Source organism: Thamnophis sirtalis, unplaced genomic scaffold (assembly GCF_051295495.1).
Source record: "Thamnophis sirtalis isolate CommonGarterSnake01/CBP01778 unplaced genomic scaffold, rThaSir2_p1.2 scaffold_4, whole genome shotgun sequence".
Classification (NCBI taxonomy): Eukaryota; Metazoa; Chordata; class Lepidosauria; order Squamata; family Natricidae; genus Thamnophis; species Thamnophis sirtalis.
The window spans coordinates 99,314,417-99,332,800 of NW_028261384.1; the positions used below are offsets into that span (position 1 = coordinate 99,314,417).

The 18,384-nt window shown below is 38.9% G+C and overlaps 1 protein-coding gene across 7 annotated transcripts in view; it reads right to left on the bottom strand.

The window, feature by feature from the left end:
* ARHGAP23 (Rho GTPase activating protein 23) overlaps positions 1–18,384 on the bottom strand; it is a 218,195-nt gene that overhangs the window by 22,943 nt on the left and 176,868 nt on the right. For all 7 annotated transcript variants that reach the window (XM_087713561.1, XM_087713557.1, XM_087713560.1 and 4 more), the window contains exons 12-19: positions 15,205–15,507; positions 14,090–14,151; positions 12,548–12,675; positions 9,249–9,367; positions 7,812–7,967; positions 5,111–5,189; positions 2,827–2,900; positions 1,499–1,588 (exon numbers count right to left, since the gene is read on the bottom strand). In XM_087713561.1, the coding sequence (XP_087569687.1) occupies positions 1,499–1,588; positions 2,827–2,900; positions 5,111–5,189; positions 7,812–7,967; positions 9,249–9,367; positions 12,548–12,675; positions 14,090–14,151; positions 15,205–15,507 (1,011 nt within the window). The remainder of the gene's footprint in view (positions 1–1,498; positions 1,589–2,826; positions 2,901–5,110; positions 5,190–7,811; positions 7,968–9,248; positions 9,368–12,547; positions 12,676–14,089; positions 14,152–15,204; positions 15,508–18,384) is intronic.

Below are 18,384 nucleotides of genomic sequence, written 5' to 3' on the forward strand. Positions count from 1 at the left end.
AGGTTGTTGAGAAGGTGGTGGCCTTTCAGCTCCAGCAGTCCTTGGAGGAAACCAATTATCTAGATCCCTTCCAGTCGGGTTTCAGGCCTGGCTACAGCACGGAAACTGCTTTGGTTGCATTGATCGATGATCTCTGGAGAGCTAGGGATGGAGGTCATGCCTCCATCCTAGTACTCCTTGACCTTTCTGCAGCTTTCGATACCATCGACCATGGTATCCTTCTGCGACGACTGCGGGAGGTGGGGGTGGGAGGCACTGTCTTACGGTGGTTCTCCTCTTACCTCTCGGACAGGTCGCAGTCGGTGTTGGTCGGAGGGCAGAGATTGACCCCTAGGCCTCTAACGTATGGGGTGCCGCAGGGTTCGGTCCTGTCCCCCCTCCTTTTTAATATCTACATGAAACCGCTGGGTGAGATCATTCGACGGCACAGGATAAAACACCACCAGTATGCGGATGATACACAGCTGTATCTGTCCGCCCCGTGCCAACTCAATGAAGTGATAGACGTGATGTGCCAGGGCCTCGAGGCTGTTAGGGACTGGATGGGGGTTAACAAGCTTGTTCTCAATCCAGATAAGACCGAGTGGCTGCTGTGCTTCCCTCCTAAGTGTTCCACCTCTCAGGCTGGGGGGTCAAACAGTACGCCCCTCAGACAGGGTTCGCAACTTGGGAGTCCTCCTGGACCCACAGCTGTCTTTTGAACACCATTTGTCAGCTGTGACCAGGGGGGCATTTGCCCAGGTTCGCCTGGTGCACCAGTTGCGTCCCTACCTGAATCGGGAGGCTCTCACAACAGTCACTCGTGCCCTTGTGACCTCTAGACTGGATTACTGCAACGTGCTCTACATGGGGCTGCCCTTGAAGAGTATTCGGCGACTTCAGCTTGTCCAGAATGCAGCCGCGCGAGCGATCGTGGGTGCACCTTGCTTCACCCACGTAACACCTATCCTCCGTGAGCTGCACTGGCTGCCTGTTGATCTCCGGGTACACTTCAAGGTGCTAGTTGTCACCTACAAAGCCCTTCATGGTATTGGATCTGGGTACTTGAGAGACCGCCTACTGCCAATTACCTCCACTAGACCAATTAGATCCCACAGACTAGGCCTCCTCCGAATTCCATCAGCCGGCCAGTGTCGACTGGCGACTACCCGGAGGAGAGCCTTCTCTGTGGCTGCTCCGACCCTCTGGAACGAACTCCCCGTGGAGATTCGTACCCTCACCTCCAGGCCTTCCGCATAGCCCTTAAATCCTGGCTGTTCCCACAGGCCTGGGGCTAAAGACTCGCTGCCCCACTTCGAATGGTATGATTGTTGTGTTTTAACTATGTATGGCTTTTTATGTTTTTTGTAATTCTGTTTGTTTTTCCCCTCCCTTTGAGCTGTGAGCCGCCCTGAGTCCCTTTAGGGAAAAGGGTGGCATACAAATAAACTAAACTAAAACTATTCTACTGTACACAGGCTTCTGGGTAGGGAAGGCAGGTGCAGTGAGCAAACATTACCTTATTCTTCTCAGAATGGTCTGCAATTGTCTTGAGGTGTTCCACCAGGAACTTGAGGGTCTCATAATAATGGCCTGGCAAATCCCGGATCTGAATCAGAGATGGAAGAAATGTATTTTAAAAAACCAACCAGGAGTATTTATTTGTCTCATTTTATGAAACTAGATCTTATTCTCTCTCCTTCTCTAGTTTCAATCCATTACTTTGTGTTTTAAAGATGGACACAAAAGAAGTGGTACCATAGGAAGATGTCAGCTCTAGAATTCCACTGTTCTTCTATAATGAAAGATAGTCTTCCATACTATCTTCTCTTATATATTATGTAAGAGTATAATTACTCATAAGAATTTTTAAAGCATACCAATAATATGTATATTTGTATGCCCTGCACTATGACAAGGCTACACAATGTTTCCTAATAGTTACGTCTTCTCTGCTCTTTAAGAAAAGTATGTTTTGCTTGCCTTAGTACTGCCCACTATTTCTTGCATTAATTCTGTGTGACATTCCCATCTCAAGCTTGTTTTAAATTAGTTACCAGATGGCTTTCAATTGAATAAGGAATGCTTCATGCTCTCAATTCTTAAAAAACTTCAAAAGACATGTAAAGAAACTGGCATGCCACCAGTAATGATACAGTGATTCTTAATACATGGGAAAAGAGAAAAGAAGGAAGGGGGAAATGTGCTTAACAGTGATATATACAATAAAAGAATCAGTTTTCAGATCTGCATCAAGCAAGCATATTACAAACCCATTCTATCCCCTTCTACGGGAGACTGATGCTTATGTTCACATGTCTTTTTTCTCTTATAAATTCAAAATTAATCTTACACAAAATAACGTAACTGAGCAATCTGGGCCATTCTCTACAATAGTACCTTCTTTTAAAGTGTACAATATAAGATATCAGGATTTAAAGCAAGTCTTCTTTGGTCTAGTTGTGTCCAATGAAGCTGATGTATTGGTGGTCAGAAGTTGCACTTGCTGCCTAGATATATTAAGCTCAATATAATCTTCAGTGGCTCAGAAAGGCTTCTGATGGGAATCTATCTCTGACTAATTTAAAATGCTAGAGACTGAATCTTCAGCATAAAAGGAAGTGTTACTTTTCATTATGAAGATTGTTCCTTGTTGGAGTGCAGAAAGCATATAGGAGAGGCTCAATCATCCTATCCTGGATTCTCTCCACACACACACCCAATCAATCAATCAATCAATCAATAAATAGTGTTCTATCACTGAACTGCAAAGCAGAAAGCAGATGTTGACATTTCCCCATAGTAGTTCTCCAAGGAAAAAGCTAGTAGAAACTTCCAGGGGCTTACCAGTTTGCGTAAGGTCTTCATCCTTTCACTGGCATCTTCAATCCGGTTGGCTTCAATAAAGTCATTGTATTTATCTTGGGGGAAAAAACATTTCTGATTTGTGGTATCAGTTTTAGGACAAAACAAATTGAGCAGTTCAGAACAATTGAGAATGAGATTCAAAGTATCTCTTGAAAGATCATTCATTTCTACAATTTAATTTCAGCTTTGGGATTGGGAGTTAAGGTATCTAGAGCTGCTATTAATTTCTGTGTTCACTTACTAACTTCATTTCTTAACTCTGGAATTCTGAATTTGTTTAATTTATTTAACTTATGTGTTATATTTAAGTGGTAAGAATAATTAGGAAAACACTTCACTGTAAATTTGGTGGGGGAGATACAACATTCGCTTTTATCATAGCCATGAACAAGCACAGCATAGTATTACAGGGGGAAATAAACAAGTTTCTGAAAAATCAGGTGTGATTTCAAACACTTTCCAAAAGAAAGATGGGATTAAAAAATAAATCTTGGTTATCATGACTAAATTATATGTTATCTGTGAGTAATGGGACCTACCATATTTTTCGGACTATAAGAGTATAAGACCCACCATGATTTTAAAGAGGTAATTTTTTTTAAAAAAAGTTTTTGCACTCTTCAGACCTCCCAAACCCGCTGCAGGCCTCATTTTTTGGAGAGAAAAAAAAGGGGGGCAGGCAGAGTTTTGGGAGGCTTGTAGAGTGCTCCTGAGGGCTGGGAGGGGGCAAAAACGGCCCGTTTTTTGCTCTTTTTTGCCCTCCTGAGCCCCCAGGAGCACTTTGCAAGCCTCCCAAACCCTCTCTGCATCCATTTTTGCAATGGGGATGGGGTTTCAGTAGGCCATATTCAGTGTATAAGATTTTCACCTCCTTTATTGAGGGAAAAAGGTGCTTCTTATATTCCAAAAATACGGTATATAATCTGGCATACCTGAAAGGAAAAGCTATCTTAAGGTAACTCCTTCTTAGCTATTTAGAAATTTAAAGCATGAGATACCCCGTGACCTCCCCAAAGTTTGGTTATTTGTGAAAAATATATATTAATTAATGAATTTCTTTAATTTATATATTTTTTTCTTGTCACATCCTATTCTCTTCCATGACTGCATCCAACAATGACTGGATTCCTCCAGCACAACTTCATAGTCCTCATGCCATATGCTCAGCCTGTAAAAAATTGTGTTCCTGCAATCAACTATTTGAATTCATTCCTGACCTGACGCAAATAGAGAGTTAGTGAAATAAACATGTATTGCCATGTGCGTCTAACCCATTTTTACCTAACTATTCAGTGTTTAGTTGAACATAAGGAATATGCATCTCCTTTTCTTAATAAAACTTCATTTATAGATTATAGTGAATAGACCTGAAAAGGTCAAAGAGTGCCAACGTTTTTTTCAAGACATGGAAATAGGAGGCAAATTGGGAACATTTCAGCCTTACTGGCTTGGGAAAATATAATTCTAACAGGCTTCTTGAGAACTTACTTGAGAACTTACTACAACTTGCCTGGCTAAAACATTTGATTTTCTCCCTCCTGAAATTAAACTATGCTTTCTCTTTCCCTGCTTAACCTAGGGCAGCTTGGGAATCTGCATTTCGAAATTATTTATTTCCTGTGAAAGAAAATAGATTTTTGCAGGCAGCAAAAGTATTACATAAAGAATTTCAGGCATTGGGGAAAGAAATCACCTTTACTTCTTGGTGTCTTGCCACTGTCTATGGTTTAATGAACTTCCTCCTTCCCCACACTATGCCATAACTACCAGGGCATTCTTTTCTCCATCTTCTTCTAAAACAATTAGAAGAGGTAGTCCTTACCTCAGCACACAACACATACTACCATGGAGTAATATGCGTTGTGGTATTATTACTACAGTTGAAGCATGCAATGTGCAGCTGTGAGAACTGCATTATAATAGCAAGTTACCAGAGAAGTGAGGATTTTTCCCACTCCCCACAATCACATTCCAATTGAAACTCAGGTCCTAAAAGTCTGAATCAGGTCCTTTTCTATCAGTTCTTGAAAAATGAAACTGAAGCTGAATCCTTAGTGATTTTGTAATACCAATTTCTACACCTCTTAGAAAAATGTGATTTACCAGCTATGGCTTGGGCAAGAGAGAAACTATGCTCTGATTCAACTAGAAAAAGATCATACAAAGTCCCTTAGAAATCAAAGGTTAATATTTCCTGTCTGAATTTCTGGGAAAAATCATGACTGGTAAAGCAGCGAAGGGATAGTAGACCGCCATAACTCACCGTCGGTAAACAGAGGCTCTGGGAGCTTCCGAAAGAAAGACTTCAAGAGGCTGCAAATAACATTCAAGTCTTGCCATCTCTGGAGATGGAAAATGAAAACAGTTCTTTGATACTTATTTCAATTTCAATTTTCACTTATTGTTACATAAAACATTTTACATTTCCCAAACACCGTAAAGCATGTTGAGATCAAACATTTATTTAAAAAAAAATAATTTTTAAAGAAGGCAAATGGCCCTGGCTATGAACATTCTTCACTGGCTTCATCTACTTTTTGTAATTAGATCGGCAATTAGATTATAATACACTGTGTGCACAATTATTAGGCAAAGGAATATTTTGACCATATCATCATGTTTATGCATATTTTCCACCTCCACGCTGTATAAACTTGAGTACTTAGTGGATATAAGCATATCAGGTGATGTGTATTTGTGTAATGAAGGAGGATGTGACCTAAGGAGATCAACACCCTATATCAAGGTGTGCATAATTATTAGGCAGTTTCTTTTTTTCAGGCAAAATGAGCCAAAAAAGAGATTTAAGTGACCCTGAAAAGTCACAAGTCTTTCAGAGAGATGCAGCACTCTTGAAATTTCTAAGATATTGAGGGATAATCACAGAACCATTAAACCTTTGGTGCAAATAATCCACAGGGTCACAAGAAAAGTGTTGAGGAAAAAAAGATGCAAATTAACTGCCAAAGATTTGAGAAGAGTCAAACGTGAAGCTACCAGGAATCCATTATCTCCCAGTGCTGTCATATTCCAGAATTGCAACCTACATGGAGTGCCCAGAAGTACAAGATGTTCAATGCTTAGACACATGGCTAAGGTAAGGAAGGCTGAAACCACCACTTAACAAGACACATAAGCTGAAACAGCAAGACTGGGCCAAGAAATATCTGAAGACAGGTTTTTCAAAAGTTTTATGGACTGATAAGATGAGAGTGACTCTTGACAGACCAAATGGATGGACCCAAGATTGGATCAGTAATGGGGACAGAGCTCCACTTAGAATCAGATGCCAGCAAGGTGGAGGTGGGGTACTGGCATGAGCTAGTATTATTAAAGGTGAGATAGTTGGAATTTTGGGGGTTGAAACTTAACTCCCAAACCTACTGCCATTTTTTAGAAGACACTTTCTTTAAGTAGTGGTACAGGAAAAAGTCTGCATCTTTCAAGAAGATCATGATTTTTATGCAGAACAATACACCACTGCATGGAGTTAAAGGCCTTAAAGATAACAGAATAATGACATGGCCCCCTTCCTCACCTGTTCTAAACCCTATTTAGAACTTGTGGGCCCTTCTTAAATGGGAGATTTATGGCAAAGGAAAACAGTACAACTCTCTAGACAGTGTTTTGGGAGGCTGTGGTTTCTGTTGCACAAAATGTTTATCATCAATAGATAATAAACTGACAGACTCCATAAATGGAAGGTTTATGACTGTTATTGAAAAGAAGGGTGGCTATATTGGTCACTGACTTTTTTTAAAATGTCAGAAATGTTTATTTGTATATTTTGAGTTGTTTCTTTATTATTCTCACTTTAACAGAGCCAAGGTGGCGCAGTGGTTAAATGCAGCACTGCAGGCTACTGCTAGATCAGCAGGTCAGCGGTTCAAATCTCACCGGCTCAGGGTTGACTCAGCCTTCCATCCTTCCGAGGTGGGTAAAATGAGGACCCAGATTGTTGGGGGCAATATGCTGACTCTCTGTAAACCGCTTAGAGAGGCCTGAAAGGCCTATGAAGCGGTATATAAGTCTACTGCTATTGCTAAACAGATGAAAATAAATGAGTGAAATGGGAACATTTTTGTTTTTCATCGAGTTGCATAATAAATCTGCACACTAATACTTGCCCAATAATTGTGCACACGTAGATATTCTCCTAAGAAAGCCAAAACCTTACCTTTACTTTCTTAAATATTCAGGTTTGAGATTTATTAACATTTACGAGAGCACTGTAGTTGTTCAATAATGAAATTAATCCTCTAAAACACAACTTGCCTAATAATTGAGCACACAGTGTAGGAAGCTGCATTTTATGCATTTGCAAGTATATTGGTAGTCTTCTACTAAAGAAGCCTATTCCTTACTTTTCCTGGCTCTGCACACAAGATGAACAGAAGGAAATATTTACACTTTCATAAAGGACTTTAGAGTAAGCTTACATAACCTTGTGTCATTCTGATGCATTAAGATCTTAAACTTCCATTGTTTTGAGTAAGAACTCCTGTTGCCAAGCTGACACAGGAAATGAAAGTTGCAATCCAGAAGACCTGGAGTACAAACTGTTTAAAGTGCTCAAATTAATTCTGGTATATTCACTTTTATAATCCTTGCAAGAACTCTTTAACAATAGGAAAGTAATGTTTTCTTCACACTATTAATAATAAGATTAAGACTGCTAAGAAGCTAAGACAAGGTAATAAATGTATTTGCATTACTTATTCATTTTTATTTATTTGACAAATTTATTTGCTGCTGATCTTGCCGTGTCTTCTAATAGAAAGGCAATTGTGGACTGATTTTGGATCTGCTCTGTAAATAACACAAAACAATACATGCCTCATATGAAAACACATGTACTATAAGCAACTGACAGCTAGGTGTCAGTATTATCTAATAGTACTGGGGTATTTTCTTTCAATAGAAGTGAAGAGAGCAGAGTATGAGTTAAGCAATCTTATTCTCACCTCATCTTGCAAGTTGATTTCTGCTGCCCCTTTGTTTAGTTGCTCTTGTAGGCTGGATACCACAGCATTGTTCCCTGGGACTCGATAGATGCCCATGTATTCCAAACCTTTGTCTTCCACTACCTTGCAACAGGCTTCCACAATCAGGGGGATTTTCTGTGGAAGACAAGATGATAAAGATACTGGTACCAGGACTGGGAACCTTAAAAACCAAGAACCTTTTTTATGCAGTAGAAGCAATTTGAAGCCTAAACCAGTTGACTAGCCCCAAAGATACACTATATTGCCAAAAGTATTCGCTCACTTGCCTTTACTCACATATGAACTTACTGTAAGTGACATCCTATTCCTAATCCATAGGGTTCAATATGACATTGGTCCACCCTTTGCAGCTATAACAGCTTCAACTCTTCTGGGAAGGCTGTCCACAAGGTTTAGGAGTGTGTTTATGGGAAGTTTTGACCATTCTTCCAGAAGCGCATTTGTGAGGTCACACACTGATGTTGGACGAGTTTACGTGGCCTACCAGTTTGTGGCTGAGTTGCTGTCATTCCCAAACAGTTCCACATTCTTATAATACAGCTGACAGTTGACTGTGGAATATTTAGGAGCGAGGAAATTTCACAACTGGATTTGTTGCACAGGTGGCATCCTATCACAGTTCCACGCTGGAATTCACTGCGCTCCTGAGAGCGACCCATTCATTCACAAATGTTTGTAGAAACAGTCTGTATGCCTAGGTACTTGATTTTATACACCTGTGGCCATGGAAGTGATTGGAACACCTGATTCTGATTATTTGGATGGGTGAGCGAATACTTTTGGCAATATAGTGTATATCATACACAATATATAGTATACAGTATCTTTTGGGTTCTAAGCACATTTATTTTACCGGAATTCAAATCCAAGTACTCTGAAGCACCTTCCAGATCTGACTACTAATGAATCCATGTTCAAAGCTTGGATTCTTGTCTTTTAAGTGGGAATGAAATTCAGGAATGAGTTTCACATTCCCCAAGAAACCACAAACAATATTGTGCTCCAATCAGATTTCAAGCCATGTTAATTTTGCTAACATTATGTTCCATCTTTCTTATTTAGGAAAGTGTTGTGTGGATATTCCTCAAGAAATAACACTATGTCTGAGCAATCTAGTTCTTCCCATTAGATTAAAACTCAATTTCCTTTACTGCCATTTTCCATTTCCCAATTCAACACAGATCTCTTTCCCTGCATACATTTGCCTGCAGGTTTACTAAAACCAAGAAAACAGGCTAAGCTGTAATTATGTTCTAAGCAGAAGGCTCACAAATTAGATCCCATGGCAGATTATTGGGCATGTTGAAATGATAGCAGTTTTCCCTTAACAAAGTTCCCTAGACACTGTTCTTTTCTTATGCAGAATAAAAGACCTAGTGCAATTGAAAAGACTACCTTGTTGTCAGGAGCTGGCTGGCAATCTTCTAACCTTATACCAAATGCTCTTGGAACAGGTTTCTTACTCTTCTTCATTAAGTTGATGCCCCAAGGTGCTTTCTGAGGAACACTGTCATCTGGATAGAAGAGGGAGAAAAAGAGAAACCATTAACTGAGAAGTAGAAATGGTAGAGAAAAATAAAAACACTGGATCAGAAGGTCAAGTTTATGAAAAATGTGTTGAATGGGAAAAGGATACTTGGTGATGAGGTTTCTTCATAAAGTTCCTATGATATAAGTAAGCTCAGGATTAATATTTTGGAACAAAGAATCCAACAGGGCAGAATATATAAAAATAGAAAGGGGGAAATATACCAAAAGTATTGATAACAGAAGAAATTATGCAGTCCAGATATTATGAGAAGAAATAATCTGAGATGAGTAAGAAATCAAATTTTATTTTATAGAATTCATAACCTGCCTTACAGAGGATATGAATTTTCAGATTTATGACAGACAAAATATTAATACATATATCAGAATATACTCAAATCAGATATAAAAATGAAAAATAATCTCAAAACCAGTTTAAAAAGTATAATGTCATGACCACAAAACGTTTCTAAAAACTGGAGAATAAAAGTATTTTTAAAGTACTCTACTTGAAAGACACACGAAAAAGGCTTGGCTTTCAATGTCTCCAAAGTCATCACATGAATATTCATGCACTTGAACTCATCTTAATGCAACAGATTCAGATGGGACAAAAAGTGTATAGTACAGGGTGCTTCTTGGAACATTATTAAAACTATCATTAGGAATTTATGCAACACATTTTAAGTCAGTAATAAAACAAAGTGTTAAAAAAAGTAAATTCACAAAAATGAAGATACAAAACTGCAAATGATTTTCTGAGGTCATCATGCAAGCCCCTAGTTGAAGAGACTTGAACCCAAGTCTCCAGCAGAATCCATTATGATGTAACTGTGGTTTTGGATCAACGCTGCCATTTTGGAATCTGACTCAGGACAGTGCCGTCAATGGCAACTATCTAGCAGTTTTTGTCCCCATGCCATCACTCTGCTAAACACCTAACTCCTACAGCACTGTCTTATGCCTAAAGATATTTACCCATGTAGTAGGCTGTATTGCTATTATGCTTGTCCTTTTTCACATACTTCTCATCTTTTAATCTTTCTCACTTCTCATCTTTCTAGTATCTTCTCATAATGATATATTATGATTTATCAATTGTTGTTATATCATAATTATGATTATATTGTATGATTTATGACGTATGACATCATTTTGTTTGTATGTACACTGACAGTTTACCCACCAGAGACAAATTCCTTGTGTGTCTAATCACAGTTGACCAGTAAATAATTGTGTTCTGTTCTGTTCTAGTGTAGTATAGTGCAGTATAGTGCAGTGCAGTGCAGTGCAGTGCAGTGCAGTCTAGTCAAATAGAATACAATAGGATAGGATAGGATAGGATAGGATAGGATAGGATAGGATAGGATAGGATAGGATAGGATAGGATAGGATAGGATAGGATAGGATAGGATAGGATAGGATAGGATAGGATAGGATAGGATAGAATAACACAATTCTTTACTGGTCAAGTGTGATTGGACACTTGTCTCTGGCACATAAACTGTCAGTCAGTGTGCATACAAACTAAGTGATAAGTCATAGGTCATAGTCTAATCTTTTTGATAGTTTTTTCTTGTTTCATAAACAAAATTTGCTATTACTTTTAGAACAATTCAATTGGTCCAATTCAGGGTGTGGTTATCACCCTTAAAGCTCTTCAAGGCATGGGACCAGGGTGCTTGGTTTTGTCTCGGTTACATCAACTCATCCCACCCAGTCAAGCAAGGAGGGCATGCTAGGAATCCCATCAATCAAAGAATTGATGGGATTCACTGCATGTGTGTCTACTGGTGTGTTCTAGGACGTCTCTGCAGTTGCCCCAATACTTTGTAACATCTTACTTTCAGGGTGAGGCAAGCAAACCATTCTTCTACTTGTTTAAAAGAGTGTTAAGAACTGGCTCAACCATTTACCATGGAAGTCTAAGAATCTATGCAATCCTGAGGATGGTTGGTCACTCTGCTTTGTTAACATTTTAGCATTCTGAGTTTTTTAGTTTTGGTTTTCACTTTTAACTTATAAATTTTAATCTTGTTCTTAATTTAGTTTTTGACTATGCAAAATAAGCAAAGATGGAACACATAATAAGATTAGGATTAGGAAAATAGGAAACAGAATCAGAGTACAAAATGTCAGAAATACAGGTGAAACTCAAAAAATTAGAATATCGTACAAAGGATCATTTATTTCAGTAATGCAACTTAAAAGGTGAAACTAATATATGAGATAAGACTCATTACATGCAAAGCAAGATAGTTCAAGCCGTGATTTGTCAAAATTGTGATGATTATGGCGTACAGCTCATGAAAACCCCAAATCCATAATCTCAGAAAATTAGAATATTACATGCAATCAATAAAACAAGGATTGTACATAGAACAATCGCACCTCTGAAAAGTATAAGCATGCATATGTACTCAGTACTTGGTTTGGGCCCCTTTTGCAGCAATTACTGCTTCAATGCGGCATGGCATGGAAGCTATCAGCCTGTGGCACTGCTGAGGTGTTATGAAAGACCAGGAGGCTTCAATAGCGGCCTTCAGCTCTTCTGCATTGTTTGGTCTCATGTCTCTCATCTTTCTCTTGGCAATGCCCCCATAGATTCTCTATGGGGTTCAGGTCAGGCGAGTTTGCTGGCCAATCAAGCACAGTAATCCCACAGTCATTGAACCAGGTTTTGGTGCTTTTGGCAGTGTGGGCAGCTGGAAAATGAAGTCAGCATCCCCATAAAGCTCGTCTGCGGTAGGAAGTCCTCTTTTCTGACGAGAGGAACTTTTGCCAAAAGCACCAAAACCTGGTTCAATGACCGTGGCATTACTGTGCTTGATTGGCCTCTCCATTCTTCCTCCATACTCTGGGTCCTTGGTTTCCAAATGATATGCAAAAGTTGCTCTCATCAGAAAAGAGGACTTTGGACCACTGAGCAACAAGATTTGGACCACTGTGCTTCATTAAGTCCAGGGCCAACGCAGCCGTCTACCAGGAGATTTTGGAGCACTTCATGCTTCCTTCCACAGATGAGCTTTTTGGGGATGCTGACTTCATTTTCCAGCTGCCCACGCTGCCAAAAGCACCAAAACGTGGTGTATTGGCTAGAGATAATGGAAGTGAGTCTATATAGTAATCCCACATTCTGGAGCAACTGCAAAAGCCTTCTATACCTTTTACTGTTACTCCATCTTGCCGTGGGGAGTAGGGTGCAGCTATTCCTGTTTGTTTCTGGCTTTCTGACTTCATCCCTGACATTCGAAGACCTTTGGGGGAAGAATCTGGTTTGGTCCCTGAGGAACTGAAAGGAAAAAAGACCATGTTTCAAAACTCAGGAATAAACATATTCTGCATGCATAAACACAGAGAGGACTTTGTTTTTCAAGGTTCCCTTTGATTTGATGGCAAAAATTGAAAAAATGAAGAACACTCTGGCAAAGCTAATATAGAAGTCCAAACTACTATGTCAAGACTGGGAGCAGAAATTATAGAAGTGATTTCAATTTTTTTTATCCATATGTATGTACAGTGTTCTTCCATGCATGTTTTTAATTTGTCCCTGATTGCTGTTCACACATACGTTCGGACCAAAATTAACAAGATAAACAAAGCAGGGGCAAATGGAAGCTATAAACTAAGATACCCCTCCCCAAAAGGCTATCTATTTTCACAAAACAATCCCTACCATTTGGAGGGGGAAAGTCTCATGCTTGTATATACCTAGTTGCTGAGATCAGTGTACCCAGAGTTTCTTTACAAACTGACCTTCATCCAGATATTTAAAAGACTAAACTGTAATAATTTAAAATGTTTGTGTGTGTGTGTGCGTGTGTGTGTGCGTGTGTGTGTGTATGATGTATGTATATAATTCTCTAATTTTTCAGTTTCCTCAAATACATTTCCTGAGATCAAGTCCTTCAGCGATAAGATGTAAGATCTTTCTGAACCTCGCTATACAAACAGGGATTAATATAATCTATAGTGTTACATTCTTAAAAAACAAATCCCTGAATTATAAAGAGATTGAAAAGAGTTCCAGTTCATCTTAAACCAATCTAGAATAGTGGTTAAAGCATCAGATTAGAAACTGGGAGACTGCGAGTTCTAGTCCCATGGTAGCAGTGGTGGGTTCCGGATTCCATTGCAACCGGTATGGTTGCAACGAGGCCTGGCGTCCTCCACATGAACACGCGCAGTGCACGCGCACACATGCGCAGAGCGTACATGCATCTTACCATCGAGCAATGCCTCCGTGAGCCGCTTCAGTTGCTTGGTGGAGTGTTGCGCAGGCGCTGTATACGCCATGCATGTGCACAGAAGTGCCGAAGAGTTTAAAGACAGGTAAGGAGCCCGGGCGGGCAGGTGGGCCCTCCAGAGCATCGTACCTGAACCCACCACTGCACGGTAGCTACATAAACCAGCTGTCTGATGTTGGCCCAGTCACTTATTTGTTGTTATGGGGAACATAGGAGGAGAAAGGAATAATAGATATGTCTGCTGCCTTGAGGTATGTATAAAAAATAATAAAGGCATTTCATAAAATAAAATAAATAAATATAAAAATGTATATAGCAATACTTTTAATGGATAGCAACCTGAGCTTCAAATGAAACAGACTAGATTTAGATTTATCATCTAAGAAATATGAAAATAATTTTTGGCAGGAAGAGGGCTAATTCTCAAAGAGAAAAATAGTAAGATGGTAAGTAATTTACCTCACTTTTCGGTAATCATTTAGTTTCTTATTGATCAGTGCTTGGCTTGCAAACCCAGGGTCCTGGTGATTTAAAAAAAAAAGGAATACAGAAGGGAAGGGAGAAAAAGAGACAAGGATTATGAAAACTCCAGTAAACTCTCATTGCAATGTTTTTCTATTTGACTGAAACTAGCTTTTTGCCAACTTTCTTGGAAAAGTTAAAATAAAATAAATCAAAACACTTTTTGATTAAAAAAATTCTGACGGTTCCAACAGTCTGATCTTTAAATAGTTATATATAGGCATATATATATATATATATATATATATATATATATATATATATATATATATATATATATATATATATATATATATATATATATATATATATATATATATATATATATATATATATATACACACATACATACATACATACATACATATACATACATACATACATACATATATATATATATATATATATATATATACACACACACACACATACATACATACATACATACATACATACATATATATATATATATATATATATATGCCTGCGAATTCTGTTTTGCAGTCTAAGGATTAACTGGAGAAAAACAGATTCTGCTCAGTTATGAACTGAAAGAGCACCTTATAATTTAGTCAGATGACCAGCAGAGGTCACCATAATAAATCAATTGGAGCTTCCATCAGAAATTCTACATTAGAATAGAACTCAGGAACTGTATAAATTTGATAATATTCTTCCCCAGGTTTTACAATTCTAAGATGCTATAGGCACACAAATCATGAGCCTCCAAAGATTGCTTTACAATACATTCCAGCAGCCATTGGCTATTCTGTTTGAAATTTTGGTGAGTGTAGTTCAGTAGCCTCTGTAGGCTTTATGTTCACAATTCTTGCTGTGTTTCCATTCAGTGGTTGCAACACTGGAAAGATCCTTGTATACTGCAGGAAAGCCTTGGCTGTCCTTAGCCATACAAGTTAATAATTGCACAAAGCATTTGCAGTTGGGTTTTTCCCAAGGGTCGAAGATAAATTAAGAAAAAGCAATGGTGGAACTGCTAAAAGAAGTATATTTAGAGAGCCAGTGGAAAAGCCACCAGGAGAACTACTTCTCACCTCGCCCTCGGCTTTGCTACTCTCCCTGATGACTTTAATCCAGGCCAGCATGTCATCCCGGTCCTCGGCCTGAAAGAGACATTCACAGAAGTCAGCGGTCGTCAGCCGGAAGACGTGCTTCCTCTTGGTGTCACTGTAGGAGATGTCTACCAGGCACGCTCGGATGCTGATTGGTGGCTGCTCCTCCTCACCTGGGGGCGGGGCAAGGGCCACAGCCTCCCTTCGGTCCTTGCATAAGTAGAGTGAGTGTGCACGCAGGACAGCAAAGGCCCGTTTCCACTGCCGGATGCCTCCGCCAACTTTCTGCAGAGGGGAGAGGAAAGGAGGAATGAGACATGAGAATGATGAGGAGGAGAAAAAGATCCCTAGGAGGGATCAAACAAAGTGAGAGACTGATGCAAATTTGTTGGGCACAAGGAACGGGAAAAAACTCAATGAAAAAGTAACTGCCAACATAATTTCCTTATTATTTGTCCTCTATTTACAAAACTCTTGCCGGACTAAGTGCATTTTCTTGGGAACAGGCAATTACAGCCTTCAAGAGTTTGGCCTCTGTCCCTTCCTCTTATGGAGAGATTCCAAGCTAAACTCTTTACTCCCCTCTTTTACTGTAACTGGAAATTCCATCTTATGGAATCATGTTGTCAACATGTTAGCTCAGGACGGATGAATGTATTCTGGTGTTACCCAATCTGGGCAGATCTGTGGGTTTCAATTTCAAAAAATGATCAGTATACAATTCTACATAGGGTGCCCATATTAAAAAAGATTGCAGCTAGCTTGATTCAGTTTGATGAACTCAAAACCAAATGCCATGTAAGGTTAATCCTACGATCATTTCTCGTTTTCAGCCTTCCATCTGGATTTATATCAAACAATTCATAGCATCCTTCCTGTAGCTCTCCAGAATTTTATACTAGACCTACTTAGAAATGTGCTGAGCCAAGCCTAGACCCTTTGACATGCAAAAATGACATTCCACCATGGTGCCAAAGTTATAATTGTCTTCTAAAAATACAGCAATGCAATATAAACTGAATAATCAGAGTCTTCAAAAGTTAAAGCTGTCTTGTAGTATTGAACAGATTTATCTTATAGATTTATACTTGGTTTAAATCTGAAATTAAAACCAAGCACATTGACAAGTCTGCTTATTTGTAAAACTGTTATTAATCTAACAACTTCCATATTAAAATATTGCTAACATTTCAATACAGATTCATTTCCAAGAATTGGCATGCAAAGCATATCAATACATAACTGTCATTCCCTACTAGAAGACAAACCTGTTCTAAAATATAAGCCTTTATTGTATTATTTTTAAAGCAACTGGATCCTGTGACAATAAAGATGCATCAAATCAGAATGTATATATTAAATGGAAAAGGAAGAGCTCCTTCCCTCTTATTGCTCTTTTACCAATTATAGATTGCACCCTCCTCTTCCTTGCTAAAATTCCAATGTTACTTGACAGAATCCCTGTATTAAAGAACAGGCTGCCCAGAAAATGACTAGCACTTGTGCTGTTTTCAGTCTCTTTAACCTTTCTCCTCAGCCTGCAGGGAAACATTGTCCATAAAAGCTGTGCTGAGAAATAGCTGATGGTTGTGAGGGAAGGGGGTGTTTGTTTCTGTGTGGAAGTAAAGCAACTAAAAAGCTAATTTTCTCTAGCAGTATTCACAAAGAGTAGGAATGGTAGAATTTATAAGGAGGAGTAATTAGAGTAGCAGTCCTTGGACTAGTAATAGCAGTGGGTAAAAGAGGAGTAGGAGTGAGTAATAGCTTGTGAATGCATATGTGCGCGTTGTCTAGAGACCTGTGTTGGCTCTTTTGTGTTGTGAGCTCATGGAATTAGTTATACTTAAAAGAACTCATGTTTAAATGGTAGCAGTGGGATGTCCAATAGAGTGTAACAACCACACAACCATATCATGCCATGAAAAAGCAAACATTAGGTGCAAACACAAAGGTAGTTTGACTGTTGTAGAGCTCAGACATTGCAGGAAACCACCATCATACTGACTGCAGAAACCAATCTTTTCACCAGAACCTATAGTATACCACACAGATATGGAAAAGATAGCAAGGAAGATTATTCCTTAGAAAAGACTACTTACCTTAATTTGAGCCAAGTATCCACCCTATGCCTGTAGTTAAGCCAAAGAAGGCAGAATGCTCAGAAAAGACTCACATACCTGGGCCAATATCATCACCAGGATTTTAGAGCAACAGCAAGAGGAAAGGCTTTATTTTTATTTTATTTGCTTGCTTGTTTGTTTTGTCAAGCATGTATAAGATAATAGATGTTAAGTACCTACAAGATTATGAATACATGAAATCAATACGAATAAATGGGGTTGTTAGGACAGGGAAGGTAGGAACGTTGGTGCACTTATGCACACCCCTTACAGACCTCTTACGAATGCTCAGTTGAGGTCAACAGCAGACAGTCTAAGGTTAAAATTGTGGGGGTTTGGGGAAGATAACATTAATTAATTAAATTCATTAATTAAAGATAAAAATTGCTTTGTAGAGGGCCAGGCCAGAATTAAAAAGAAGTGAAAGAGAACAAGAAGAGAAGGAGGTGGGGGAGGCTGATAGACTTCCTTAAAAGAATACAGTCATCAGATGAGGCATATTCATCTCTAGGGTTTTCAGAAAGTGCAGAGAGGGGTGGTGGTCCCAAAGACATAAAAATCTCTAAATTGTCAGAGGCAGAAGACATAGAAGCCTACTTTACCAGGTTTGAAATACCTGGTAAATAGCTAACTCTTGTAAGTGGCCTGGGAGTGAGACTTAGCCCTATGTTTAATAGGAAAGAGCTTATAATAGCTTTCAAGCAAGAGAAGTAATGTTAAAGAGAAAATTCTATACAGGTATGATTTTCCTACATCTATAGGGAGGAATTTATAAGCTATGACAAATGACAACCATGAAGGGATTCATGAATAGTGGGTGAGGTTAGAAGGCTTAGGCAGGAAATGGTTGAGGCCAGATGAAAGGAGCAAAGAAAAAGTGGTAGAGGAAGTAATTTTAGAATAGTTCCTACACATACTCCCTATTAAAGTGATGTTTTGAATGTAACAGCACAACCCAGAAACAGGTCAAAGGGCCAGTAGAATTGTCTGAGGACTGTTTGGCAGTAAAAAGGTCACAGGATATTAGAAAGGAAGATACCGA